This window comes from Bubalus bubalis, chromosome 6 (assembly GCF_019923935.1).
Source record: "Bubalus bubalis isolate 160015118507 breed Murrah chromosome 6, NDDB_SH_1, whole genome shotgun sequence".
Lineage (NCBI taxonomy): Eukaryota > Metazoa > Chordata > Mammalia > Artiodactyla > Bovidae > Bubalus > Bubalus bubalis.
The window spans coordinates 118,093,797-118,121,714 of record NC_059162.1 but is presented as its reverse complement, the minus strand read 5'-3'; the positions used below and the strand labels follow the sequence as shown (position 1 = coordinate 118,121,714).

The following is a 27,918-nucleotide window of genomic DNA, read 5'->3' as shown; positions in this document are numbered from 1 at the left end:
TCAGGCCTTTAGTGGAACATTGGGGACATCGGACCGCCGGTACCTCCCCACCCCTGGGGATTCTTCACAGTCCTGGGTTTGCACTGGTTTTCTCCCTTGACCCCCACTTAGTGAGACCAGGCGGGGAACCGCACAGGGGCTTAGCACCCCATCCTGATGCGGAATGCCCTGGGCGCTCTGGCCATGGGAGTGTCTGGCCTGCGCCTGCCTATCCCTCGCCCCATCTGACTTCTCTGCTCATGAGTCAGATCTCCAGCCCCCTGCCTGACTGCTGGAACCTTTTCCTCTAAAATTATTTTATTCAGCAGTTCAGGAAACAAGTGTTGTTTTATCTGGACGCTTTATCCATTTGGATGCTTAATCTAAAGTTTGTTTTTGTGGCTAATTATCAATCAACAGACACGGCCGTGTGGAGAAGCGATCCAGGGTGCTGGGAGGCTGCCTACTTCAGGGGAGAGGGTAGATGCTGTCATGCTGCTGATGGTGTGTGCACATGCGTGTGCAAAGGATAACACAGTGCCCGTCCCCTTTGTCCTCTCAGGGTTAAACCTTCTGGCCTCTCCAGAACAGGCGGAGGGAGTCAGGGCTGATGGAATCCTAGCCCTCTGCTCACCATAGAGCCTAATTTCAGAGTTAGTGAAGTTCCTGTTTGAACACAGAAATGAAGGCTTATTAGCTTCAAGTATAGAGCCTACTGGGGTTTTCCCGGTGGTACTAGTGGTAAAGAACCTGCTTGCCAATGCAGAAGGCATAAGAGAGGCAGGTTTGATCCCTGGGTCGGGAAGATCCCCTGCAGAAGAGCATGGCAGCCCACTGCGGTATTCTTGCATGGAGAATCCCATGAACAGAGGAGCCCAGCAGGCCACGGTCCATAGCGTTGCAACGAGTCGGACATGACTGAAGCAACGCTGCACACATAGAGCCTATTACACAACTAAAATATAAAACTGTCCCAACAGATTATGGGGAAAACATCTTGTCTTTGACTGTGTGACCGTCCATCATCAAATGTCACTCTTACAAAACATAGTTGCTCAACCTTATGGCCCGTATTTCATGAAGGGCGTCTGGTGAACAAAACGATGCTTATTTAAGAAGCTGGCTATGGATAAATAGGGCTCAGAAAAATCATACAGTCAACAGTTTGTTTTCTGACTGAAACTTATTTAAACTTAATCTTAATTCAAATTAAGTTTACTATTTAATTGAAAAATATTTGAATTAAAATTATCCCACCATACGCTTTTCTGTCTGACAGCCTGGCTTGGGGCCTCCTGGGACTTGCCTCAGTTTGAATCCCCTCTCCCCCTGACACCCGTATTTGCGTTACAGACTCGAACTCATGCATCCTGTGCGGTCTCTGTGAGCTTTTGCTGTTTCCAGACGAGGTGATTTGGTAAATATTTCCCGAGTATGCAGTGGTTGTGAGAGTACAGTAGCAGGAGTCTGCTTTATTGTGAGTATGGTAGCCCAGAAAGCCAGTGTTCTGCTGGAACAGTGCAGGTGAAATGGACCAGCCCAGTAGGTATGATTCTGAGTCTTTCTTCTGTGCAAGATGACCTCCGAGTGCTTGATTCCCTGTCTCTGTTTAGCAGCCCAAAGCATTAGGTGGGTGAATTTCTGCCCGTTCATGGAGTTTTCACTTGGATCAGGAAGCAGAACATTACCCACACCCCTTGGTTCTTCCTTCCACACCCAAGGGTCACTTGTGCCGGCTTCTGACAGCACAGGTCATTTGACCTGCTTTGGCCTTTCACACCGTGGAGTCACACACGGTGCACTCCTGAGTGTCTGCTCTCCCCCAGCCACAGAGCTCATCTGTGCTGCTGCTCTTAGGTGCGCTTTGCTTGGTCTTGTTGCTGGACTGTGTTCTCTGGAGGACTGTGTTTTGATTCACACTTTATTTACTCTACTGCTGATGGACACGTGGCGGGTTTCCAGTTTTCACCGACCGCAGACGATGCTCCTGTGTTGCCCGTGTGTGGCTGGGGAGCCCGTGTGTGCCTCTGCGGGTGTGTCTGTGTGGTATCACTCGTGCATGGCTCCGGGGAGCCCGCGTGAGCCTCACAGGCTGGTTGAGCATCACTTTCCCATAGCTGTTTTCTCCCGCCCACTCTCAAGGCAGCACCTGAGAGGTCTGGTCGCTCCACCCTTGCCAGTGCTGGGTTCTGCTCTGCTTTTATATTTTAGCCTTTCGTGGGATCCTGTTGTGGGTTTGATTTGCACTTCCTTAGTATTTCAGTATCACAGTATTCCTGTGATGACTGACCTTTTGGAGCTCTCTTTTGTAAAGATGCCTGTTCATAGTTTTTGCCCATTTTTTATTTGGGTTGCTTGCCTTTTCTTTATGATTAGTGAATTACTTATTTTGGATTCTGATCCTTTGTTGGATGTATTGGGCAGATTATCTTCTCTCTGGGTTGCCTTTTTGCTCTTCTGCTGGATCTCTTGACAGACTGAAGTTCTTCATTTGGATGCAGTATAATATGTCATTTTCTCTCCTCCACGGTTAATGCCTTACATTTTTAAATTATTAAATAGGTTTAAGAAATCTTTTCCTTAAAATTTTGTCTTCTAGGTGAGGCTTTCTAGTCTCACCTTTAGCATTTACGTCTGTGCTCCATCTCACGCTGATTTTCTTGTTGATGTGCTGTCCAGCTCATAGTTCATTTCTATTTCCATAAAGATCCTAGTAACTCAAGCACTGTTTATTGAAAAGACCTGCCTACTTCCCTGTGGATTTGGAATGCAGCCTTTGCTATAACCATATTACTATGTGTGTGATGGGCTCAGTCTAGAATATTCTGCTCCTTGTTTTATTTATCTACTCTTTCACAATGTCTTAATTACATAGGTTTATAATGTGTGTGTTAGTCACTCAGTCTTGTCCAACTCTTTGCGACTACATGGACTATAGCCCAGCAGACTCCTTTGTCCATAGAATTCTTCAGGCAAGAATATTGGGGTGGGTTGCCATTGCCTTCTCCTGTACAGGGTATATTCCTCCATTTGTTTACATCTGTGACTTGTAATTTGTTTCATGGACTTCCCTGTAGCTCAGATGGTAAAGAATCTGCCTGCAATGCAGAAGACCTGGGTTTGATCCCTGGGTTGGGAAGATCCTCTGGAGAAGGGAATGACAACCCTCTCCAGTATTCTTGCCTAGAGAATCCCACGGACAGAGGACTTTGGCAGGTTACAGTCTGTGGGGTCACAAAGAGTTGGGCATGACTGAGCGACTGACACTACTACTCTAATGTTTCATAGTTTAAGTACAGAGCTCTTGTATATATATTTTGGTAGATTTAGCCCTGGATATTTGCGATTTTAGATGTTATTGTCAATGGTATCTTTTTTAAAGATGGTATCTTTTTATTTTCTATGTGCTTATTGCTGGAATGTAGAAGTACAGTGGCTTTTGCATGTCAGCCTTGTCATCTGGTTCAGCTCATTCAGGAGTGTTGACGGTTGTTAGTCCATTATGTTGGGCTTTCTGTGTCTGCAGCATATTGTCTATGAGCAGTGCCGTGTCTTGCCTTTCCCCTCCTTGTGCCTTCCATTTCTTTTTCTTGCCTTGTTGCATTGGCGAGCATTACCGGCACGGTGTTGAATGGACGTGGCGTGGGGGGACACCCTGGCCTCCCTCTTGATGCCGGGAATGGCTCTCCCTGTCCTCGGCTGATGACTTGTTTCCTTCGTCCTGCTTTGGGGCGCTGCAGGCCGTGGCTCTTGGTTCTCTTTTTGGGCTCGCTGGCAGCATGCTGTTTCTCCAGCAGCCTGGCAGGCTGAGGCCACGGTGGGGAAGAGCATGGACTGTGAGCTGCGGTGGTTTCTTGTCCATGTGACGGGATGCAGAGGATTGCAGAGAGTGGCAGAGCATGTCCTCTTTGTGGTCACTTAATAAGATTTTATAAAGAATGTTCTCTTAAGGATTTATAGTTCCTAAGACTTTTACCCTTTGGAAAGTTTATGGCTTATTTTGTGAAATTAGGTCAACTGAAATTTCCAAGGGCCGCTGCAGGAGGGAACAACTGTAGGTGATTCTTGATTCAAAGGGTTTGGTGAAGGAAATGTGAGCACACACAGGCAGTGGTGATGCGTTTGGTCTCATCTGTTTTGTATGGAGCACAAATAAATAAAGAGGTGTCTTCATATAAATACATGCACAGTGTCAGAGACTGCTTATTTGTGGATGATCATTCCTGTCTTTGTAAAAGTGCCAGTGACTTAGCATTACGTCTTCCTTGCTAGTGTTCACCTTCACACATGTGGGCTCTAATTTATACGATAAATCAGGAAAGAATGAAGCACAAGTGCAGTGGCTTTTATAGCCATCACATGTTCAACATTTGTCTAATATTTACCAGAAACATATAATTCAGTTAGAGCTGTACAGATCTAAATTTAAAATGTTATTCATGAATAGTTCTCACAAACCTTCAGTTCAGTTCAGTTCAGTCGCTCAGTCGTGTCTGACTCTTTTCAACCCCATGAATCACAGCACGCCAGGCCTCCCTGTCCATCACCAACTCCTGGAGTTCACCCAAACTCATGTCCATCAAGTCGGTGATGCCATCCAGCCATCTCATCCTCTGTCGTCCCCTTCTCCTCCTGCCCCCAATCCCTCCCAGCATCAGAGTCTTTTCCAATGAGTCAACACTTCGCATGAGGTGGCCAAAGTACTGGAGTTTGAGCTTTAGCATCATTCCTTCCAAAGAACACCCAGGACTGATCTCCTTTAGGATGGACTGGTTGGATCTCCTTGCAGTCCAAGGGACTCTCCAGAGTCTTCTCCAAGACCACAGTTCAAAAGCATCAATTCTTTGGCGCTCAGCTTTCTTCACAGTCCAACTCTCACATCCATACGTGACCACAGGAAAAACCATAGCCTTGACTAGATGGACCTTTGTTGGCAAAATAATGTCTCTGCTTTTGAATATGCTATCTAGGTGGGTCATAACTTTTCTTCTAAGGAGTAAGTGTCTTTTAATTTCATGGCTGCAATCACCATCTGCAGTGATTTTGGAGCCCCCCAAAATAAAGTCTGACACTGTTTCCCCATCTATTTCCCATGAAGTGATGGGACCACATGCCATGATCTTAGTTTTCTCAATGTTGAGCTTTAAGCCAACATTTTCACTCTCCTCTTTCACTTTCATCAAGAGGCTCTTTAGTTCTTCACTTTCTGCCATAAGGGTGGTGTCATCTGCATATCTGAGGTTTTTGATATTTCTCCTGGCAATCTTGGTTCCAGCTTGTGCTTCTTCCAGCCCAGCATTTCTCATGATGTACTCTGCATAGAAGTGAAATAAGCAGGCTGACAATATACAGCCTTGACGTACTCCTTTTCCTATTTGGAGCCAGTCTGTTGTTCCATGTCCAGTTCTAACTGTTGCTTCCTGACACACACAAACCTTAAACTCCTCTAACTTTTGAGATCTTAATACCAGGTGCTGCCTATGTGTGTTTTGTTTTGTTTTGTTTTAGAAAAACAATAATCTACTGGTTAGTAAAGTGTCATCAGACATTTACATCAAGAGGAAAGGAACTATTTCACACTTGAAATTTATTTTGTGAAGAGGTTAAATTCCTAGTTAACTTTTACGCTGGGTTGTGCACCTGAAGCGATACTGATGCGGTGGGGCAGGGGCAGAGGAGAAACGTGGTTACACCTTGGGCCACAGTGTTGGTGGGTCATCCTCTTAGACTGAATAGAAGAGACTTGCTCTCCTTGTGGGGTTGAGGTGGTTTGCTTCCTTTGTTAGGAGTTAATTTAGTTTTCAGCTGTAAAACAGTTTGCTCTTAACTTGTCATTTTCTCCTATGCCCTGGTATCTTCATGACAGTGAGCGGGGTCCTCATGCGACCCAGGAACCCCGAGGGTTCACAGGCGCCTCAGTCACCCGCGGGGTCCTCATGTAACCTAGGGTCATACCGCCCAGAGAGGGTGGGAGACCGGTCCAGGGTCTTACCGCTGACTGGGAGATGCGGGCCCAGACAGAGCTTAGCCCCCAGCTCCAGACGGATGGGCGCTGTGCAGGGACAGACGAGTGCGTGCTGACTCATGGCACCTCCTGTGAGCGCAGGAGGCAGACACTAATCTGATGGGGGCACATCGGGGAGGCAGACACTAATCTGACGGGGCACATTGGGGAGGCAGACACTAATCTGACGGGGCCCATTGGGGGGCTGGGGAGGCCCCAGTAGTGCTGCCCCTCGGGGGACCTGCCTCAGCCCCCGAGTGTGACGCTCGGGCCCAGTCCTGACTCCTCGCAGCACCTCAGCTGGCCTCTGGGAGTGAGCCCTCTCTCACTGGGTTCACTCTGGGGGGCTGCCAGTTGAGGCGCCCGGCCCCAGCCTGGCCAGGAGGCGTGCGTCAGGGCTGAGCCCTGAGTGCCCCCTGGGAGTCAGTCTCGCCGGCTGCTGGGGGCCGCCCCTTGCGTCCCGCCTCCAGACCTCCCCCTCCTGCGTTCTCCAGATCCTTCCGGGGGTCTTTGTTTGCCCAGATCGCTCAGGGGCCTTTTCTGCCGCCTGTGACCCTGAGTCCCTGGCGGGTACACTTTCCCCCTCACAGGCCTGTGATCTGGAACCTGAGTTCTCGCCTTGCTTTGCACTCTGGAGAGACGGGCTTACCGTCTAGGCACCAGCGTTGCGCCTCACAGGTTCGAGAACTGGTTCCTCCGTCTCCTGGCTCCTGGTCCACAGTTCCAGACTCACTCCAGAGTCTATCCTCCAACCCCAGTCCACTGCCTTTCTCCCAGGGGAGCCAGGGGCCCTGGCGCAAGCTGCTCTGAGACGGGCGTAACCAGCACCAAGCAGGGGCTGACGTCCCTGGGCTGGCAGGGGCTGCTGATGGCCACAGCGGACCCCCGGCCCAGGGAGGTGCCCTCTGGAGGAGGAGGCGCGTCTCCGTTCACACTGTTGCCCTGGCCTGTCCTGGGCCCGGCGCCACGTCTCAGTACTGCTTCAGTGCCCTTCTGTTTCCCCCGAAATAGAGGGCATGGTGTCATGCAGAGTGCATTGTTTGTAAGAGAACTGGATCCTGAACACACCAGATCAAAGGAAATGTCTTATGCAGCAATAGGGTTCGCTGGGTCCCCCCTGTCAAGACCGTGCAGCCACCTTTGGACCCTCCAGTGCGTGTCGCAGGGTTTGCAGGGGAAGCAGCCTGGCAGGGTGCCTGCCGACAGTCCCTGGGTCTGGGTGCTGCAGGCTCGTTATTACTACTGTGTTTACCTCCTGTAGGTTTGAATATTCCGTAAGACCAAAGCTTGCTTTCTTTAAGCAAGAGAAGTTCACGATAAAACCCTGTAAAATCTTAAATTTAAAACATCAATATGAACATGTGTGTGGTGTGTTGTTTTTTTTTATATTTAAAAAGTTTGTATTTCTTACTCTTCATATGTCCAAAAAACAAACAGTTAAAACCAACCAGGATGTGGGAGAAACCAAAGTGAAATACACACAGTGGCAAATGAACCAAGTTCTAGCACAGGTATGTGAGCCCTGTGCACCGAGGGTTGCAGAAGAGCTGCCCGGAGTCACCGTGGGGCGTGGGGACTGTGTCCTGACCACACACTGCGAGGCCGGGGGCAAGAACAGGGTGTGAATTCTGAGTCTCGTCACGTGTGTGCCACATGTGTGTGGGCCAGCTGTTCTGAAAGCACTTTATACTAGAGTTGTATCCTGGAGCTGAACAAGTAAGCAGATGCATTGTAACCAGTAAGAACCAGGTTTCCCATTGTTGGAGAAATCCGTGAAAATCGGGACAGGAGGAGACTAAACTTGGCCTGTGACAGTGGGTTGGCTCTGAGGTGTCAGTGTGAACTCATGATTTAACCAGTGTACAGAACATGGAAGTGTGAGTTGGCATCCAGCGTCCTGTGTGCAGGGTGGACCCTACAGCGGCAGCAGCTGGCAGTAACCCTGCAGCTCGGGCACCCAGCTCTTGCTGCCCACACACAGTTCTCCAGAAAAGGGAGCCAGGACTCCCAGGAGAAGTGGTTGAGTCCCAGGCTGTGACAAGGCTATCTTGTGGAACTGGAAAGTAAGGAAGTGCTAAGAAAAGATAAAAGATGGGGATGGGGGCTTGTCAGAAAAACATAGGAGCTTCCAGTGGCCAAAGCTTGAACAACAAAGTAAATAATGATGGTTGTGATGACCATGCACGGAATAAAATAAAAATCCATAATTTCATAATGATGCAGATAGATGATTGAATGGCAAAATGGGCATGTGACAGGCCCTCGTCTCAGTGGGATTCTGTAATCGATGCGTGCAGAAGGGAGGGGAGTTAAACATCACCCTTGGGCAGATAACCAAGACAGGAGGGTTCAGATGGGATGTGGTGGGTGTGTAGCCATGAAGAAGCCCAGGGCACTGATTCTGGTCTTTCTCTCCTTGAGTGAGCTTTGATAGTTGGGGTCTTTTAGGGCATTTCTTTATTTCATCCAAATTCTCAGATTTATTCACATAAAGTTGTTCCTCATCTCCCCTTATCATCCATTTAGCATCTGCGTGGTCTGTGGTTCATCCTCTCTTATTCTGGATTTTGTTGGTTTGCTGCTTCTTTCTCTGATTTTTTCCTGGTCTGTTTAGCTAGGCTCAGATGGTAAAGTATCTGCCTGTAATGCAGGAGACCTGAGTTTGATTCTTGGGTCAGGAGGATTCCGTGGAGAAGGGAATGGCTGCCCACTCCAGTATTCTCGCCTGGAGACTCCCATGGATAGGCGACCTGGTGGGCTCCAGCCCATGGGGTCACTAAGGGTCGGACACGACTGGGCAGCTTTACTATTGCAAAGAATCAGCATTTACTTTCATTGGTTTTTATATTTTGTTGATTTCTGCTTTTTGCTATTGTCTTTTTTTCTGCTTATTTTGGGTCTGATTTGTCCTTTTTCTGGTTTCTTACAGTGAACCCTGAAGTCACTGACTTGAGACCTCCGTCTCTGACACGGGTTTTTGGTGCAGTAAATGTCCCTTTCAGTGTGACGTGTTTTGATATGTTGTGTTTCATTTTTGTTCATTTCGAAATACTTCATAATTTCTGTTTTACTTTATTCTTTGACCGATGACGTGTATTCTTTAGTTTTGGTTTTAGATATCTGGTTTATTATATTTGTTATTTAGATATTTGGTTTTCCAGATATCTTTCTGTTACTGATTTCTAATTTAATTTCATTTTAGTCAGAAGACAGTCTTTCTATATCTTGACTTGAGTGCTTTTAAACTTATTGAGACTCTTTGGATGGCCCCAAAGATGGTCTGTCTTGGTCAACAGTGTGTGTATTTAAAAAGAACGTGGGGCATATGTCTTCTGCTGTTGTTCACAATGTTCTATAAACGTCATTTTGATCAGGTTGGGTGATGGTATTGTCCACATCTTATATGCTTTTACTAATTTTCTGTCACTTGTTCTAACCACTGCCACGACCAGGGTGCTGAAGTTTACAGCCACACTTCCGTCCACTGTTCCTTACACACACTTTCTCCCTTCACTGTCTTGTGCTTCATGTATGAAGCTCTGGTATCAGCTGCATACGTGTTTAGGAACGTTATGTCCTTTTGGTGAGTTGACCCCTTGATCGTTATGAAATGACCTTCTTTGTCCCTGGTAATACTCTTCCTTAACATTTACCTTGTCTGAGTAAATGGTAGCCGTTACAGCTTTCTTTTGAGGAGTATTTGCATGCTGTATCTTTTTCCATCTTTTACTTTTAACCTATTTATGTCTTTATAGATAAAATCTGTTCCTTGTAGGCAGCTCTAGCTGGGGCCACACGTCTTGGGGAAGGTTTGTTTTACAGGGAAACGCGTTCCCTCTTCTCCCCCGTTTTCAGTCCTCCCCCACACAAGCCCTCTCGTACTCCGGAAGCAGGGTCTGGCTGTTTTATCCGCTCTGACAGCATCTGCCCTTTAACTGGGGGTGTTTAGGCCGTTTGGTCACTGACACCGTTTGGTTTAAAGCGACCGTCTTGCTTTATGTTTCTGTCTGTCACTTTTCTGCTCTTTTTTCTCTTTTTCTGGCTTCATTTGGATTGAGCCTTTTTACGATTGTATTATATTTTCCTTATTGACTTGTTCGTTACTTGTTGACTAGTTGGTTGATCATTTTTTTAAGTGGGGGTTTAGGATTTATGGTCTACATTTCAGCCTATCATGGTCTTATCTTCAAGGTTAAACCGCTCCGTGTCTCGTGTAGCAACATGCAACAATATACGTCTCTTCCTCCCCTCCTAGTCTTTGTGTTGTTTTTGACACAAGTTTCCTTAGTACGTATGATATAAACTTAATACATTGTTATTTTTGCATTAAACTGTTCTCTTTAAAAGAGATTCAGCATCAGAGAAGAATCGTTTATATTTACATATACAGTTCTCATTTCTGAAACTCCTCTCTCCTCTCTGTGGATCTGTGTTTCCATCTGACATTGTTTTCCTTTTGCCTTTGAGATTTCTTTTAGTGCAGGTCTGCTGGTAAACATCTCTATTTCACCTTTGTTTTTGAAAGAGTTTTCTCGTGGGGTGCAGCATCCGAGGCAGGAAGTGTGTGTGTGTGTGTGTTAATGTGTGTGTGTGTGAGTGAGTGTGTGAGTGTGTGTGTGTGTGTGTGTGTGTGTGAGTGAGTGTATATGAGTGTGTGTGTGTGCATGTGTGCATGAGTGTCCCAAGGAAAGGTGTTGCCCCATTGTCTTCTGGCTGGCATTCTTTCCACTGAGAAATCTGCTGTTCCTCTTATTTTTTTTTTCTGTCTGTGATGTGACTTTTCCTTCCCAACTGCTTTTAGGACATTATCTTAAAATTGGTTTTAAGTAATTTGATTATGTTCTGGCCTGGTGTAATAGCGTGTTTGTGCTTGGAGTTTTTTGAACTTCTTCCATCTGTGGGTTTTTGCAGGTGAAAGTGTGAGTTGCTGTCACGTCTGACTCTCTGTGACTGTATGGACTGTTGCTTGCCAGGCCCTGTGTCCATGGGATTTTGCAGGCAAGAATACTGGAGTGGGTAGCCATTCCCTTCTCCAGGGGATCTTTCTGACCCAGGGATGGAACGTGGGTCTCCTTCATTGCAGGCAGATTCTTTACTGTTTGAGCCACAGGGAAGCCCTGTGGGTTTATGGTTTTCGTCAAATTTGGGAACTTTTAGGCCGCTGCCTCTTTGGGCGTTCTCTGTGCCCGCCCGGCGCTGCTGTGTGGACGCTGCCTCTTTGGGCGTTCTCTGTGCCCGCCCGGCGCTGCTGTGTGGACGCTGCCTCTTTGGGCGTTCTCTGTGCCCGCCCGGCGCTGCTGTGTGGACGCTGCCTCTTTGGGCGTTCTCTGTGCCCGCCCGGTGCTGCTGTGTGGACGTTCTCAGTCGCCTGGGCAGTTCGTCAGGTGTGTGTCTCCTCAAGGGCCCCGCGCCTGATGTCAGCGTCTGGAAACCACACAGATTTTGTCTTTTGTAGGTGCTTCGTGTGGGAGACTAGATCTGGTCTGCATTATTCTATTTTGACTAGAAGCAGACTTCTGATGTTTCCCAAGGAGGTTGTCAAAACCTTATTAGCAGCTCTTGGTTTGGAGTAGATGATGGCCGTATCGGTAGCTGGTGTTTGGATGTTTCCCGTGTACCAGGCCTGACACGGGCTCCTCCTGCGCCGGCACCATTGTGTCGTCTTTTCACACCCCCGTGGCGTTCTCCTTCATCCCCGTCTCCACAGGTGAGCCGCTGAGGCAGAGCGAGCTCAGGTCTCTTGCTTGCAGTCACGTCCATATTAAAGTGCTGTTTCTGAGCTTTGCGTCCGGGGCCCAGCACACTGTCAGCCTTGGCTCTCCTGCTCGCGCTCTCAGCTGTGGGCCAGAAGTTTCTGGTTAGGACTCTGATTCCTCTCAGAGACCCAGGGTGCAGAGTCTCCCGACAGGCTTGGTGTGGCTGAGGTCGGAGGACCCGGGCCAAATGAGGCATCCGGAGGTTCAGCTGAGAGCAGGGCAGGAGACCCTGCCCCGCTGCCTTCCCTGGACGCACAGAGTCTCCGTCGGTCCCTGTGCCACGTGGGGCTGCTCTCCAGGCCCTCTGCCTCTCGGCCTCATGGTGTTAGGAGCATCCAGCAGGAGCTGACCTGTGTGGGATGTGGTCTGGTTGCAGTGCAGGGGATTGTGAGATGGGGGAACTGTCAGCTTCACACAAGGCTGGCAAGGCTGGCGGGGAGCCCCTGGGGAAGGCCCGGGCACCCTGTGTCCTGGGCATTAGGGCTGGCACTGTGCCTCCCTTCCAACAGCTACATTGCAGTCCTAACCCCCAGCACCTCAGGGTGTGACCCCGTATGGAGACAGGGTCCCTGCAGATGTAATGCAGATGAAGTCGTGCTGAGGTCAGCTGAGCCTCTAATCCTGGGTGACTGTGTCCTGGGAAGTCAGCCAAGTGAAGGCAGACACACGAGAGATGAGGAAGGCAGGGTCTGGAGCCCTGCAGCTGCTGGCCCGGGGACCCCAAAGATGCCAGCAGTCCCCAGAGGTGGGAAGAGGCCAGGGCAGGTTTCCTGCAGCTTTGGAGGGAGTTCGGCCTCGCCAGCACCCAGACTTCAGATTTCTGGAAACTTCACGGCTCCTGACCGTGAACAATGCGTTTCTGTAGTTTTCACACCACTCAGTCTGTGGTCCTTTGTTCCTGCGGCAGCAAGAAGCGGATCCACTGGGGTTGGGAAGCTTCTTTCACATACATCCTGCCCTGGAACATGGCATGTTTTTGTGACTCAGAGTAGCTCACGTCCTCCCTGTACCTGGTGGGGGGTGTCGGTGTGATGCAGACGTCGAGCTGGGTCTGACTTGGCTTTTCCTGCTTCAGCAATGCTTCTTAACTTCAAGGAACGGGGTGTGACCACTGAGGACCCTGGCAGGCGCCTTCACACGCCCTCCCCCTGCCCCACCGCGGCTCCTACTTCTTGCTCGTGTTGGCCATGTGCTCTTTCTTGAAATTGGTTATTGCGTGGTTTTCTCCATCTTCATGCATTCTGTCCCTTGTTCCATGACCCAGAAGCTTCAGTTCTTCCTTTTAACCTCTCTCATCAAACCGTTGCCACCTTTTATAAAACTCTACCTTTGCTAGACATTGTATTTATTAGGAATTTTACATATGTTTTTAAAAACTGATGATTTTAAAACTAGAGTTCGTATTGATTTTGTAGTATCCTAGTTATGAAACTGCAGTTTTTGAGAGTCTGCTCCAACCTTTTTTTTTTTCCCATAAACCCTGGTATTTTTATGCAAGTTTTTGGAGCGTGAGTTTTCCCCAGAGTGTGTTATTGTATTACAGCAGAAGCTTCTTAAAACAGAAGGAGCTGATACAGATAATAACTCTTGCAGAGTCCTTCTGTGTCCCGTCCTGTCTGCATTGGTTTGTCCCAGCCCCTCAGCCCTGTGCTAGCTGAGAGCCTGCTGACGCTGAGCACTTGTCTTGGGTTCTGTGCGTGTCAGCTGCCAGAGGGGCGGCTCTGAGAAGTGTTTAGCCACTGTTACAGTGGACAGAGAAGGGGTAGGACCGGAGGTACGCAGTCTGTGGGCAAAACTCGGATCTAGACCACAGTTATGTTCACTTGAGGATAAACAAACAGAAGTAAATCCCTACCACGGAATGTCAAAAGGTATTCTGGCATGTGGTGGAAAGGCAACTCTCCTGAAAGCAGAAGAGAACAGTCAGTCATCAGAATCAGAAAAAAAGAAGTTTCAGAAGGCTTTGGCCAGAAATACACACAGAGCAGAGGTCATAAGGAGGGACTCAGCTGAGAGGAGAAGGTATTGGAGTGAGTCAATAAAGGAGATGGTTGAAGACAAAGAGCTTAAGGTTTAGTTAAAATCTGTATGAGAAGCCGTAGGAATGAAGTGGAGATCATGGGAATTCGCAGCAGTGACTTGGAGAACACTCCGGGAAAGGCACTTGGGTGCAGAGTAAAGCACGAGGCGCCAGTGCCGAGAGAAGCTGCATACGAGGGGTTCTGCTTCCAGCCAGACAGTGTGGGAAGCTATGAAGACACCAGAAACAGGTGTAGCAAAGCAGTCACCAAAACGCGATCAAAGAGCATTTTCCTGAGCAGAAGAGAAGACCTGTGTGTCTTGAAAGGTTCATGTTTGGAGCAAGATAAATGAAAAGAGATTCTAACCGTACATCTTCTGACAACATTTTTGAATTTCAAGATTAAAGTAACAACAAAATCCTGGCAGAATGCAGACAGAAGAAAGCATCAGAAATCAGCCCCCTGAGGTTCCCTGGAAAGGAAGTGCTGCCTGGCTGGTCAGAGGTTTTCTGTGTCTGACGGCGGGACGGCAGCTAAGGCCTTGCGGGAGAAATAGTTGTGATGCAAGACTTTTATACCCAGTGAAGTCGTGACTTTTGGGTGGAGGATACAGAGATTTGTTGTTGTTCAGTTGCTAAGTCGTGTCCAGCCGTTTGTGACCCCATGGACTGCGTCATGCCAAGCTTCCTTGTCCTTCACTATCTCCAGGAGTTTGCTCAAATTCATTTTCATTGAGTTGATGATGCTATCCAACCATCTCATCCTCTGCTGCCCCCTTCTCCTTTTGCCTTCAGTCTTTCACAGCATCAGGGTCTTTTCCAATGAGTTGCCTTTTTGCATCAGGTAGCCAAAGTATTGGCGGTTCAGCTTTAGCATCAGTCCTTCCAATGAATATTGAGGATTGATCGCCTTTTGGATTGACTGGTTTGATCTCCTTGCAGCCTGAGATTTGTAAGAGTTTGCAAAATATACCACCTACATTACTTTCAAGACTGCAACGTTTCTTTCTGGTCAAGAGATGAATAACCATTCTGTTTATTTTTAAAGTTTTGCTGAAGTACAGTTAATTTACAATGGGTGAATTTCTGCTGTACATCAGAGTGACTCAGTTATGCCTAGACATGTTCCTCTTCACACTCTTTCCCCTTCTGATTTGTCACAGGTTGAATGCGGTTCCCTGTGCTACACGGCAGGGCCTTGTCTCCTTCCTCTGTATGTTGATAGTCGGCAGCCGCTCACCCAGAACTCCCGATTCGTGCCTCCCTCACACCTCCTTCCGCAGTTGGCAGCCACAAGTCTGTTCTCTTTTTGAGTCTGTTTTTGTTATGCAGACACATTTATTTGTGTCTTATTTTAGATTATGTAAGTGGTATTAGATGGCATTTGTCTTGTTCTTTCTGTCTTAACTTCACTTAGTACAATAACCTATAGGTTCATCCGTGTTACTGCAAGCGGCGTTGTTTTGCTTTGCTGTCTGTTACGGCTGAGTAATGTTCCGTTGTATATGTGTACTATATCTCCTTCATCTATTCAAGAGAAGAATAAAAACTCTGAACGTGAGATAAGTCATTGTGTTTCCTGAGGAAGTAACCATGTATAGAATAATAATCGTAAAGATGCTGGTCAGTGATGTGTTATTGGGTACCACCTAAGCAGACACCTTATGGGATTTAGTTCTTTACATGATAAATAGGTTAGAGGCCTTTGGTTATAAGCAATAGGGGGGGAAATCCTTGAACAGTTTAATCAGGAACAGGGATTTGTCACACTGTTGCAGGAGCAGATAATAAGCCTTAGAGGAACCCTGGCCAGCGTCAGGATGAGGATTTTCATGATTACCGTGTTCTCAGTTTACGTCTACATTCCAGTTGTAACACATGCTCATCACAGCAAGGACTTTAGAGAGTCCTAAGTGATGCCGCATCGCAGGGCAGACGCTCGGCGGTGAGCGTGCGTGCCCCTGTTTCTGCGGGTTCCTCCGTTAGTGACTGTGATCTGGGGAAGAGGCTGGACTTGGGAAGAGGATTGGTGTCCGTCAGGTGTCACCCTCCCGGGGTCTGGGGACGGGGCCTGTGATCTGACGGCCGGGGCTGTCAGAGCCGCCCGCGGTGGGGGAGGAGGCAGGCGGCTCCCAGCACAGCCTCAGAGCAGTGTTCCCAAGAGCGGATCCTGACGCCGGGGAGTTCCCGGCCGTCATGCTGGCAGAGAGGGCAGGGTGCCCGGCTGTGGAGCCGGCAGTCTGTGCGGGGAAAGGTGACGGAGCCCAGCGGCAAGGACACGCGTCACAATGCTGCCCAGCGTCTGCCCATGTGTCACGGCATCGGGACGGCTCTTTAGACACTTCCTGTGATGAGTGTGTTGTCCTGTTAAAATCAGAACATGGGAATGAATCGAGGAAATGGTTATTGTGAAGGTGGAGACCTGGGAAACTATTTCGGGCACAAATGAGCAAAGCTGAATTTAGACAGACTCTCAGATTGCTGCCGTGTAAGATAGAAATTTTGCTGGGGATATCACGAGAATGGAAAAATGTTTGTGGGGGGGATCGGGTGGGCTTCAAGTGATTTCTCTTTTTAAGTGTTTTCCGTCAACGGTTCCGAGCTTGCACTACAGATACATTATTACACATATCCACATATATATATTTACTAACAGAACCTCAAGTACAGGAAGTCCCCCATCTATGAGCCTTAGAACTATGACTCTTCAAAGATGCAAATGTGCGTTCACACGTCAAGTTAGTTCACGTGTCTGACATCTGTAAGGTTGGGTACGTAGATGAACTTGGTTGGGCTTATGAACAAAGCAGACTCACGAATGGGCTCTCAGAAGGGAACTCGTTTGTATGGAAGGACTTCTGTAGTTTGTAGGACTAGAAACGGTGAGTCTATGCGAGTGTTTTAGCAATCCACTGAAGGGGCGGGGAGGCACATACATGACTGAGTCCTGGCTGCACTTCCTAACCGAAGCCACCCCTTTCTCTGCCCACACAGGTTGTCTCCTAAGAGCCCCTGGAGATCCCCACCCTCCTCTGGATTTCTGGGCCCGCGACGTGGTCAGCGAGACCAGGGTGCTTTGGTGGCTGTGGGCCGGCCCTGCCCGTTGCTGGACTTGTATGTGCCGCTCGGACTCCGGGCTCCTTGGAGCTCTTCTTTACGTGGAAGTTTTGAGCCATTTTGAATCTTTTGAAGGAGAAGCCGCTGCTCGCAATGAGCTCGCAAAGCCATCCAGGTAAGCCGGACCCCGGGTCCTCGTGGCGGTTGGGTCCCGGGTCTGTCTCTGTGTTCATGATCACGAGCGTGGCTGGTTTAGGTCGGCCCCGTGGGCCGGGCAGCCGGCTCTCCGTCTCAGCGGCAAAAAGACGAGTGGGGCCTCTCAGGAGTCGGGGTCCAGGCTTGGCCCTGACCCACGCACCGACGTGAGCAGCGCACACCTCCCCGGCGCCTCAGGGAGGCGATGGGCTCGGGGCCATGTGTGGTCTGGAGAGCCGCTTCCTTCTCCCTCTGCTTTGATTCTGGGGGCCGTGGGGGTGGGCTGCCCCTGGGCTGGACACGATTGGTGCCCCTCGGTGGTGGGTGCCCACGGGCATCAGTCCTGGTGCCCAGGGCTTCACCAGGCACAGCGCTCGCATCCTGCACACAGCGAGTCTTCACAGGCCCCGACGTCCTCCACCCGGTGGGAAGAGGTGACCGGTCCAGGGTCACAGAGCTCGTGGCTGGCTGGATCGGGGAGCATATTTGTGCGGTTCTCGGGTTCAGAAGCTTGTGGGGACACACGCTCAGGCTTCTCCAGCCCCGTCACTGAGTCACCCCGCCACCCCGTGGCAGCAAGCCCTGGCTCGTCCAGCCTCACTGTCCACTGCAGTGTGGCCCCTGGGCCACTTACATCTGTCATCCTGCATCCACTCGGGCAGGCGTGGGGTGTCCTGGAGTCCCTGCTTCCGTCAGTGTGGCTGGGGTCCCCACTGGATGAGAGTGAGGGGCTTGCTCCGCTCTCCTCCCTGGGGATCGGACCCCTGCACGTCCTCTCCTGGCCTGAACAGAGCTGTTTGAAGTTCCAAGAGCAGGTTTCCTGCTTGTATTTAGATACGAAGCCTTTATTGATTTAGATTGTTCATGTATTGATTGATACAGAGTGTAAAGTATAATTTAACAGTCTGGATCAAAATGGGTGAACGTGGACTCCCTCCCACTCAGAGCTGGGGAGCCTGCCTTCCTTCTGTGTCTGAAGATAAGGGTGTGTGAAGAAATGTTTTAATAGAGGATAATCATTCTATCTGTGGAGTTCTGTGTTTCATTTTTTTTTTTTTTTCCATTTAGTACCTTATGAGCATCTTTTGATGTCAGTATGTACATAAACCTAACTTATTTTTGGTAGCTTACAGGTAGATACTTATGTGGTTGCAGCGGTATTTAGAACAGCCCCAGATCATAATCGGACAATTATTATATATACGTTTTGTTCGCACACTTTGTGACTATCTCCGTTGGATCAGTTCCAGGCAGTAGAATTGCTGGGTGGGTGGGCACCTGCATTGGAAACTTCGTTTACTTTGCACGTGGCTCCAGAAGCTCTGTCTCAATTTCTCCCCTTAATCCTAGTTTATGATCATATGTATTTTTCTACATTTGCACAGGCACTAGGTGGATTCAGTTTATTTCATTCTTCTTAGCATGCCAGGCGGAATTTACTGTTTGAATTTGCACTATTGTATAAATGAGGGTGCACATTTTTAAAAGTTTTATTTTATATTGGAGTGTAGTTGATTTATAATGTATTAATTTGTGGTGTACAAAGTGATTTAGTTTTACATATGTGTGTGTGTATGTATGATACATATACACACATGTATCTATTCTTTTTCAGATTTTTCCCACTTAGGTTAATACAGAATCTTGAGTAGACTTCCCTGTGCTATGCAGAAGGGCCTTCTTGGCATCTACTTTATGTACAGTAGTGTGTGTATGTTAATCCCAAACTCTTTAATTTGTCCCTCCCACCTTTTTCCCCTTAGTTGACCATAAGTTTGTTTTCTAAGTTTGTGAGTCTGCTTCTGCTTTGTAAATGAGTTCATATGATGTTTGTCTTTCTCTGACTGGACTTCACTTGGTGTGACAGTCTCTAGGTCCATCCTTCTCGCTGCAAATGGCATGATTTCACTCTTTTTAGGGGCTGGGTGATAGTCCACTGCCCGTATGCACCACATCTTCTTTGTCCTCTCCTGTGCTGATGGGCATTTAGGTCGCCCCCATGCCCTGGCTGTTGTGAGTCGTCTGCAGTGAACACTGAGGTGCTTGTATCTTTTCAAATCACGATTTTCTCTAGATCTGTGTCCACATATTGCCGTGTCATACAGCAGTTCTGTCACTAGTTTTTAAGGAACCTCTATATTGTTCTCCATAGTGACTGCACCAGTTTACATTCCCACCAACGGTGTAGGAGGGTTCCCTTTTCTCACACCCTCTCCGGCATTTATAGTTTGTAGACTTTTTGATGATGGCTATTCAGACCAGTGTGACATGATACCAGATTTTTTATGAGCTGCTATAGACATAAATCTCATACATGCCAGTAGGCATTTGAAGAGAAAAAAATGCTTTTTTTTCTCGCTATTTTTTTTCTCACTCTTTTTTTAATCTAATGAAGTCTATGTGTATGCATCAATACTGTCTGTGAAGTTTTCTCATGCGTGTGCATTACACACAGTGGACCCTGGGCCCGCCTGGGAGTCAGGGGTGCCAAGCCTCCGCACAGTGGAAAATCCACGTGTGGGTTATAGTTGGCTCCCCGCATCGGAAGTTGGCTACCCTGGATCTGTGATTCCAAGTCTGTGGATTCAGCCAGTCGCGGATGGTGTGGTGCTGTGCGTGGTACTAACCATAAAAAACCCTGCTATATGCAGATTGTGTGGTGGTTCAAGCACATGCTGTTCAAAGGTCAAGTATATTTATATATAGGAGTGTATGTATGCATTTTTCTGTATGTGTTATCTATACATAATAACTTCAGTTACTTAAATCAGTGATTAAATTATTACATCAGCATAACTTTATCTTGTCTCTGATTTCTAGAGAAGCGTGTACTTTCTCTTATGATTATAGTTTCTGGTATTCTTTTACAATAAGACGTTTGTGGCTTTGTTTTTCAGTGCTTAAAATCTAACGAATGTGTCCTGGTGGCCCCCGTCTCCTAACAAAATACTGTGTGTTTGTTTCTGTCTGCTTTGTGCCCCTTTGCCCCAGAATTGATCAGTCTCCTAAAAGTGTTTCTGCCCTTGGGTTCTCTTGGCTGACAAACGCTTCTCCACCCACTTATCTCCAGTACTCTCGCCTGGAAAATCCCATGGGTGGAGGAGCCTGGTGGGCTGCAGTCCATGGGGTTGCTAAGAATCGGACACGACTGAGTGGCTTCACTTTCACTTTTCACTTTCATGCATTGCAGGAGGAAATGGCAACCCACTCCAGTGTTCTTGCCTGGAGAATCCCAGGGATGGGGGAGCCTGGTGGGCTGCCGTGTATGGGGTCGCACAGAGTCGGACACGACTGAAGCGACTTAGCAGCAGCAGCATCTTCACGTCACAGACCTCCTCCTCGAGGCTGGTCCCTGTGAGCAGCAGAGATCTAGCGGGGTGTTGCTTTCCCCTCCTTCCCAGAGTCCTCGTGTCTCGTGCGGAGGCCTCGCCCGTGGCTGTGACCGTGGTCGGGTCCTGTCCACTGCGTGTGTCCCTCTTGGTGGATGGGCCTGGCCCCCGTCCTCCTCTCTGACGCCCCCTCCTCCCAGGGCAGTCCTGGAGCAGCCTGGGTAGCTGACGCCCGGCAGTAGCATCTGCTGACGCGAGGGTGGGCTTGCTGGCGGGTCTCTCCCGGCTGCTTTGCGGCCCACCCCCCATCCCCACCCCGGGTGGGTGCACGCTGGGGGTTGGGCTGAGCGATGGTCTGCACGCCCCTCTGCCCTGTCCACAAGCCCGTGGCCTGCCGGGGTGACCGCCTTCTCACTCGATGGGGGATCACCATCCCCCATCACTTGGATCCCCAGACGGGCATCTCCTAGGAAGTCCCTCCCTGTCCCTCAGCTGACGCCACTGTGCTCCCACCGTGTAGACTCGCTGCGAGTCTCGTGTTGGTGTTTGTGCCTTGTCGTTTTAGTGGATTTGCGGGAGGAGGAGAGTAGTTAACACCGAACATGTTCGGTTTGCTGTTCAGAGCCAGGCCCCTTCCGGGGTTCCCCGTCCCGTCTTCGGCCCCAGCCTCCCTTGGGTCCCGCGTCCCTCTCTGCCTCCCTGGGCCTTGCGGTGTCCATCTGTCTGGCCGCCTGCAAGCCCCGCCGCGTCACTGGCTGTCCCCCGTCCCTCCCAGCCGCGGCCCCCCAGCCCCTGTGTGGCCCTCGGGCGCCGCGGAGCCGGCCGGCTTGGCCCCGGTGATGAAATGAGCTTTTCACTTGGCGAGCCGTCTTCTCCCCCGGCCCCCGCGCCGACCCCCTCTGGTGCTGGGTGAGGCTCGTGTTATGGTTTTATTGCCGCTCCTTCTGCACTTTGCCAGAGCCCGGCCCTGGCGCTCTGACGTAAAACTGCTGACTGCTGCGGCTTTTATTGCTCTGAATAATGATTGCGAATGCTGCGAGTGGCCCGAGGACGCGGCCCGGCCCGACTCAGGCCGAGAGAACTCTCTGAGAGCAGGAGGAGTGAGGAGAGGTGCTGAGACGCGATGCCTCTCCCACCCCAGCGCTGCACTCCCTTCTGCGGGGCTGTGCGGGGCTGGGGGGTCGCTGTGAGGACGCGGGACCTCCACGTGGAAGGCGAGTCCCCCTCCCACACTGAGGGCCCGGGCACAGGCTCCCCTCCTTCCCTGCCTTCGTGTTCCTCAGATGACAGGCTGTGGCCGTCCCCGTAGCCTGAGTGTGCTGGGAGGTTGGGGCCTGGGTTGGCTCAGAGCGGGACCAGAGGCTGTCCCTCGGCCACGTTGTTACCACCCCCGCCCCGCCCCGAGCAGCTCAGCTTCCTCACAGTGACATTTCCGCCCAGAGGGCATCTGGAGGCACGGCTGTAAACCTTAGGGAGCCTGGTGTGCAGTCCCCTGGACCTCGTGTGGGCATCCAAACCCCACTCTCGACAGGAAGCTGGCCGAGCAGGACTGGGATCCAGTCACTCAAGTGTCCCGACCCTCCCGGGAGCTAGGTGAGAGGCTTGCATACTGTTAAAGCACAAGATGAGCCATTTTGAGGGAAACCTGTATATTTTAGACCTGTGTTTTAGTTTGGACCACACTCTAATTTGCACGCATTCTCTTCACTCTGAAATGCCTCGTCCACATGAAAGCAGCTGAACGTCTGCGTCGACAGTAACTTGGTGATTGATGAGTTTTGACATAGTTTGATTTCTTCCGACCGCCGTGAAGTTCTCATCCTGCAGGTTCCGGGAGGAGGCTCTCCGCTCCACCGGCCCAAGCCCGAGCCCTGGTCTTGGCCTGTGGGATCTTGAGTCTTGTTTCTTTCCACTCGGTTGGCCACCAGGGTTATATTATATTTCAATTTAGAAATGGCCTCAGAAGGATGCATTTTTCTGTCTTTTAGATTGTGCTGTGCAAGGGTGGAATGTTTCAGGAGTATTGCAAAGTTTCAAGGGGAGGAAATGAATTTTGAGGACCTGCAGGGAGCACAAAGGGAACATTGATTCTGAGCCGCTGGTGGTGGGTCGTGGGCCCTGTGTGAGGCGCTGGGCCACAGGGAGAGCTGGGGCCCTGGGACAGGTCGCGGACGAGGCCGCGGGAGGCCCAGGCCAGGGCTTTCAGGGGGCGGGTGTGCAGCCGTGGAGTCCCGGGGGCTCAGGCCCGGAGACCTGTGCTCACGCCCTCCAGGAGCCGGGGGAGGGGCGAGAGCTTCTTCAGGACGGATCTGGGCGTGGCAAGTCCCCAGCCGTGGAGTCCTGGGGGCTCAGGCCAGGAGACCTGTGCTCACACCCTCGGGGAGCCGGGGGAGAGCTTCTTCCTGACTCATCCGAGTCCCCAGCCGCTGGCGGGCAGGCCCAGGGGCTTCTGGACAAGACCGAGGCTGGGGACACAGGGAGAGGAGCCCTGGTCCCCAGTGTCCTGTGGAGCGCAGAAACAGACTCGAGATCCAGCAGAGCAAGCCCAGGGCTCTGGAGACCAGTGGAGGCAGGTGTCCTGTGGGAGGGGCAGCCTCGCTGTTTAGCCTGACCCTGGGGAAGGAGGCGCTCACGGGCCCCTCATAGCACCTGCTTCTGCTTCCTCCAGGGCGGGTGCAGAAACGGCCGACGAGTCTCCCATCTGCGTGCGGCCCCAGGCTCCTCCGGGCGCCCGCCCGCACAGTTTCGGCTCCTGAATTGTTGCGGCCCGGATCCTCCATGCCATGATTATCCAGGATCTTAATCAGTCAAGGTTTGTTCTGGAAATCATGGAGACATAACGGCTTCTTTTTCAGCCTCTTTTTTTTTTTTTCCTCTAAATCCTCAAATTGTGTTTTGTCTTTTAAAAATCACGAATGCTCAGTCGTTATGAAGAGCTGAGAAAATTCTCTGTCAATGGAGCGTTGATGGTTTATTTTGGCAGTTCTCTGAAAATTCTTATACGGTTTGTGGAACATTTGCATTTATGTCCTCTTTTTCAAAACCGCCATTGTAGAAATGCAAATTTCTGAATTCCGAGATGCTGAATGTTGGATGATTAATGATATTGAAACTTAAGAATGAACTCCCGGTATGTGTTTGACATAGAAAGCCCTGAGCCAGGATCATTAGAAACCACAGCACACAGCTTGTCGGTGGAACAGAAGGGCGGTGATTGAGGCACCCAGCAGAGGGGCAGGTGGACAGGTGGGTGCTGGGCGCCCACCCCAGACGCTGGGCTGTGAAGGGCCAGGGCTGCTCTGTCTGCAAAAATACATAGATGTTTCAAGCTTCTAATAGTAATAAATCGACAACTGGTTACTTGCTTACTGCTAGTCAGACCCTGCTGTGCTCTTAGGGGCCTGGAATGAAGAGCGATGTGGTTCTGAACGGTGCTTTATGGTTACTTCGTGGTTTTCCACGATGAGCCTGGCAAGTGAGAGGCATGCAGGTGTGCTAAGGCGTTCAGTCATGTCTGACTCTTTGTCACCTCGTGGACGCCTGGCTTCTCTGTCCATGGGATTTTCCAGGCAAGAATACTGGAGTGGGTTCCCACGCTCTCCTCCAGGGGATCTTCCTGTCCCAGGGATCAAGTCACCCTCTCTTTCACTTCCTGAATTGGCAGGGAGTTTCTCTTCCACTGGTACCACCTGGGGAGCCCAGAAAGTGAGATAGAACACGGTCATTCCTGTTCTGTCCACAAGGAAACCAGTATTGACGGCCGTCCAGGGCTTGGGGCAAGGCCAGGTATCTACTCAGAGACCAAACTGGAACCAGAATTGGTCATCTGCCCTTGAGGGACGTGGGCCCCTCTGCCGGACAGATGCTGGGCACCCTGGACCAGTTAGCAGTGGATCCCGACCATTTATGTGGGGTGCCTGGGCTGGGCCAGGTGGAGGGAAGCATGAAGCCACCTCGACATAGTGGGGTTCACGGGGAGAGAGGAGATGGGCCAGGGGTAGGGGCCCCCGGAAGGGATGTGTGAGCAGAGTTGGGCGCAGGGCAGGAGCTCCACCGCCCCGTGGGGCATAGAAGGGCCTGGAGGTGAAAGTGGGCTGGCAGAGGAGGGAGAGGGTGGAGAGGCAGGCGTCGGGAGAGGCAGGAGGGTCTGCTGTGCCCAGGTCCACACAGGCCCACCCCTGGCTGTTCTGAGAACCTGTTGGCCTGGAGGAGGGACCCTGGCCTGTCCCCTCCCAGGACGCGAGCCTTGTTCTCTGCTGGTTTAAGGCAGCAGGGCCCTGCCGCGCCTGAACCTCGTGGCTCCTGCAGTGTTTCCACTGTGTCTCGAGTGTGGTTCTGAACTTCTCGAGCTTCTCTCTGCCGATCCTTAGAGCTGGCTGAGGGCCTGGCCAGGTTAACGGGAGAGATTTTGGTTGAAACCTTTTGTTTCATTTCCACTTTATTTGCTTATTTCACGAGACCATGATTCAAAACTGAACATTTTTTTTTTTTTTGGAAAAAGATTAAGAAAAAAATCAAATGAGGCAAATGACTGTGAAGTTTGTCGAATCGTCTCTCAGTTCAGTTCACTCGCTCAGTCGTGTCCGACTCATTGGGACCCCATGGACTGTAGCACGCCAGGCCTCCCTGTCCATCACCAACTCCTGGAGCTTGCTCAGACTCATGTCCATCGAGTCGGTGATGCCATCCAACCATCTCATCCTCTGTCGTCCCCTTCTCCTCCTGCTTTCAATCCTTCCCAGCATCAGGGTCTTTTCCAAGGAGTCAGTTCTTCGCATCAGGTGACCAAAGTATTGGAGTTTCAGCTTCAACATCAGTCCTTCCAATGAATATTCAGGACTGACTTCCTTTAGGATAGACTGGTTGGATCTCCTTGCTGTCTCTGGCTTTGTGTTTTTAAATGGGTTTTCTCGTCCCCACTTGGTGAGAGGAGGGGTATCAGCCTGTGACAGGGAATGCTAAGCGGGGTGTGATGGAGAGAGACCTTATCGTGTGATTTTCATATCTCCCCCCACCCCCCACAAAACAAGCAGAAATGAGAGGGGTGGACTTGGCTTCTCTTAGACACCGGTGCAGACACTGGTCCTCAGGCACGCTCGGTCCCGGCAGGCTCCTGGCAGAGCTGTGTCAGGCTCTCAGCTCTGGCTGTTGTCAAAGTCAGAAGCCCTGCCGTCCGACGGCGGCCTCGCCCTGTTGGGCTTTAGGCTGTGTGTCCCCCAGCCCTCCTCCTTCTCCTCCTTGGTACAGGGTTCCTGCTGCCGCTGCTTGAATGGGACAATCCTGACGCGGAACCGGAACATTCCAGGCTGCAGTGCACCTTCAGCGCTTTTGGGGTTTTAGGATGAAAAGCAGTGTTCCATGTTACAGCCATTCTCTTGCTTCTACAAATACTGGATGCTTTTGAAAGGTAGCAGGAAGGCTTGGTTAAAGGTGATATTAAGAAAAATACATATATCTGCTACATCTGCTGCTTTTTTCTCTGTTTGCAATAATGTTTGTAAGGACTTCCGTGAGATGGTGTCAGCATCCTGCTGGAGGTTGTTCGGCGCTCGCACCTGGGGGCTTCGTTTTCTGCACAAGACCACGTTCTCCTGGGGCTCCCATGTGCCCTCTGATACTGTACGCTTGCTGGATCTTGATGACGTGCTGTTGTTAAGCCCTGTCTTCAAGCCTCTTTCGCTGAGGGAAATTTTGTGACTGATGGCGAGTTATTTTTGCCTTGAAACTCCGAGGCTGTCTTGTAGAAGATTGCTTCTGACGGTGCGGTTGTTCAAGGTGCTGACGCCAAGGGAAGGCCTCCTGTTCCAGGAGCTAAAGATTCTGTTTTGATTTGTTTGCATTCATAGCCAAGTTTATTGCTTCTTAACTGTTTTGAGTTTCCCTGTGACGCCCTTTGTAGAAACTGGGCGTTGGTTAGAGCTGCGGCTCTCGCTGACCTGTTGATTCAGGAGGACCTGTGCCGTGCTGCTGGAGTTGCAAGCGAGTCCACGGAGTCTGCTCTCAGCACAGCTTCACTGCACTGTGCTGTACGACGGGCCCTCTCTGGCGTGTTCGCATTGCTTGCAGTAGATGTATTTAGCGAAAGTTCCTCCGGGGTTGAACAGCGTGATTCAGAATTCTTAATGCTCCTCATTTTCACACGTTTTATTGATTTCATCCAGGTCAGGAGCTGACTGTTTCTTACGGCCCCGCCCCCACCAGGGTCTGACACACAGAATGCAAGCCTGCTTGCCGCTTTTTGTGCTTGAAAAGCCGCCCATCCCAGCGCTTTGCCCGAACACCTGCGGTCTCCACGTGGCTTTTCATCCAGACCCGTCACGCCTGGGCCCGGGGAGCTGGCTGCTTTATTGCACTCTCACTGAAAGAATCAGGGAATGGGAGGAAGGCAGGGTAATGGATCTCTTTCTTAGGTGCTAATACACGGAAAGGGCTTTTAGAAAATCTGGGAAGGCGCTGGGGAGGGCGGAGACCTTGGAGGGCAGCGGTTTTCACTGGGAGGTTTAGCCGAAGCTGGAGATGAGGGCCCTTGTGTTTTGCCGTGCCGGACGCTCAGTGCATGTTGGAATCCAGTCACTGAGGGTGATGGGACGAAGACCAGGCAGTGGGTCAGGATCGCATCGGCTGCTGGTGGGTGTCTGTGGTCGCCTGTTAGCTGTAGGTCCGGGACGTGAGCAGGGACAAGCCGTGGCTGCCGGGGAGGGACAGGTCAGAGAGGCGCTCCTTGCGGGGGGTCTGAGGCTCTGGAGTGGGGGCGGGGTGCAGGCGGCTGCTGTCTGGGGGCTGTGCACGTGGGGTCCCCATCACCTGGGCCCTTGTGGGGGACCCTGCATCCCCATCCTCCCAGACGACGCTGCACCCTGGGGAGCTGCTTCTTTGCTGGATACGGTTTTGGCTGTCTGTGTCCTTAAAGACTTTTTGGAAGGTGTGGGTGTTAGTCTCCAATTCATCAGCTCCACTGGGAGGGAGCCAAGGCAGGTGAGGGCTGGAGGATCGCAGGGGAGAATCTGAACTCAGTGCCTGCAGGAGACCTGGCCTGGAAGTGCTGAAACCCCACTGCAGTTTTTCCGTCCCAAGGAGCCCAGCCTTCAGGAAACGCACTGCCTGAGATCTGAGTGGCTGGCAAGGTGCCCAGTTCAGCCACCCTACCAGGGCCACTGGGGCCTCTGAGAAGAGTGTGGCTGTCTGTCTGCCCTTCCATCCTTCTGGGATCAGGCTCCCTTCTGTTATGTCCCTGGTTATCTGTGGCATTTGTGGTGGTGTGGAAAGGGGGCTGGGGCCACACTAGTGGGTGAGGGGCCAACTGGGCACGCCGGGTTCCATGGAGGGGCTGGAGCGGTCCCGGAGGCGGGGGTCAGCAGGGCCTGCTGGGTCATGAGCCGCTGCGTGGAGCCGGGAGACCCCAGACTCGGGAATCCATCTATCCCTGCCCGGATATGCTGCAGAGGGAGACCCCCGGGCGGGGCGTGCTCCCCGCTCTGCCCTCCTCGGCGTCCAGCCTTCCCGCCCCTTCCTTTCTCGTCTCAGCGCCTCGTGCTCCACTGGCTGGCCCCACTGCCCAGGGTCAGGCTCACACGGCCG

At 50.8% G+C, this 27,918-nt stretch overlaps 1 protein-coding gene across 3 annotated transcripts in view; it reads left to right on the top strand.

Moving 5' to 3' along the window:
• Nucleotides 1-27,918, top strand: part of HDAC4 (histone deacetylase 4) — a 296,118-nt gene that overhangs the window by 33,202 nt on the left and 234,998 nt on the right. For all 3 annotated transcript variants that reach the window (XM_044945379.2, XM_044945378.2, XM_044945376.2), the window contains exon 2: nt 16,754-16,991. In XM_044945379.2, the coding sequence (XP_044801314.1) occupies nt 16,970-16,991 (22 nt within the window). In that variant the 5' untranslated portion in view covers nt 16,754-16,969. The remainder of the gene's footprint in view (nt 1-16,753; nt 16,992-27,918) is intronic.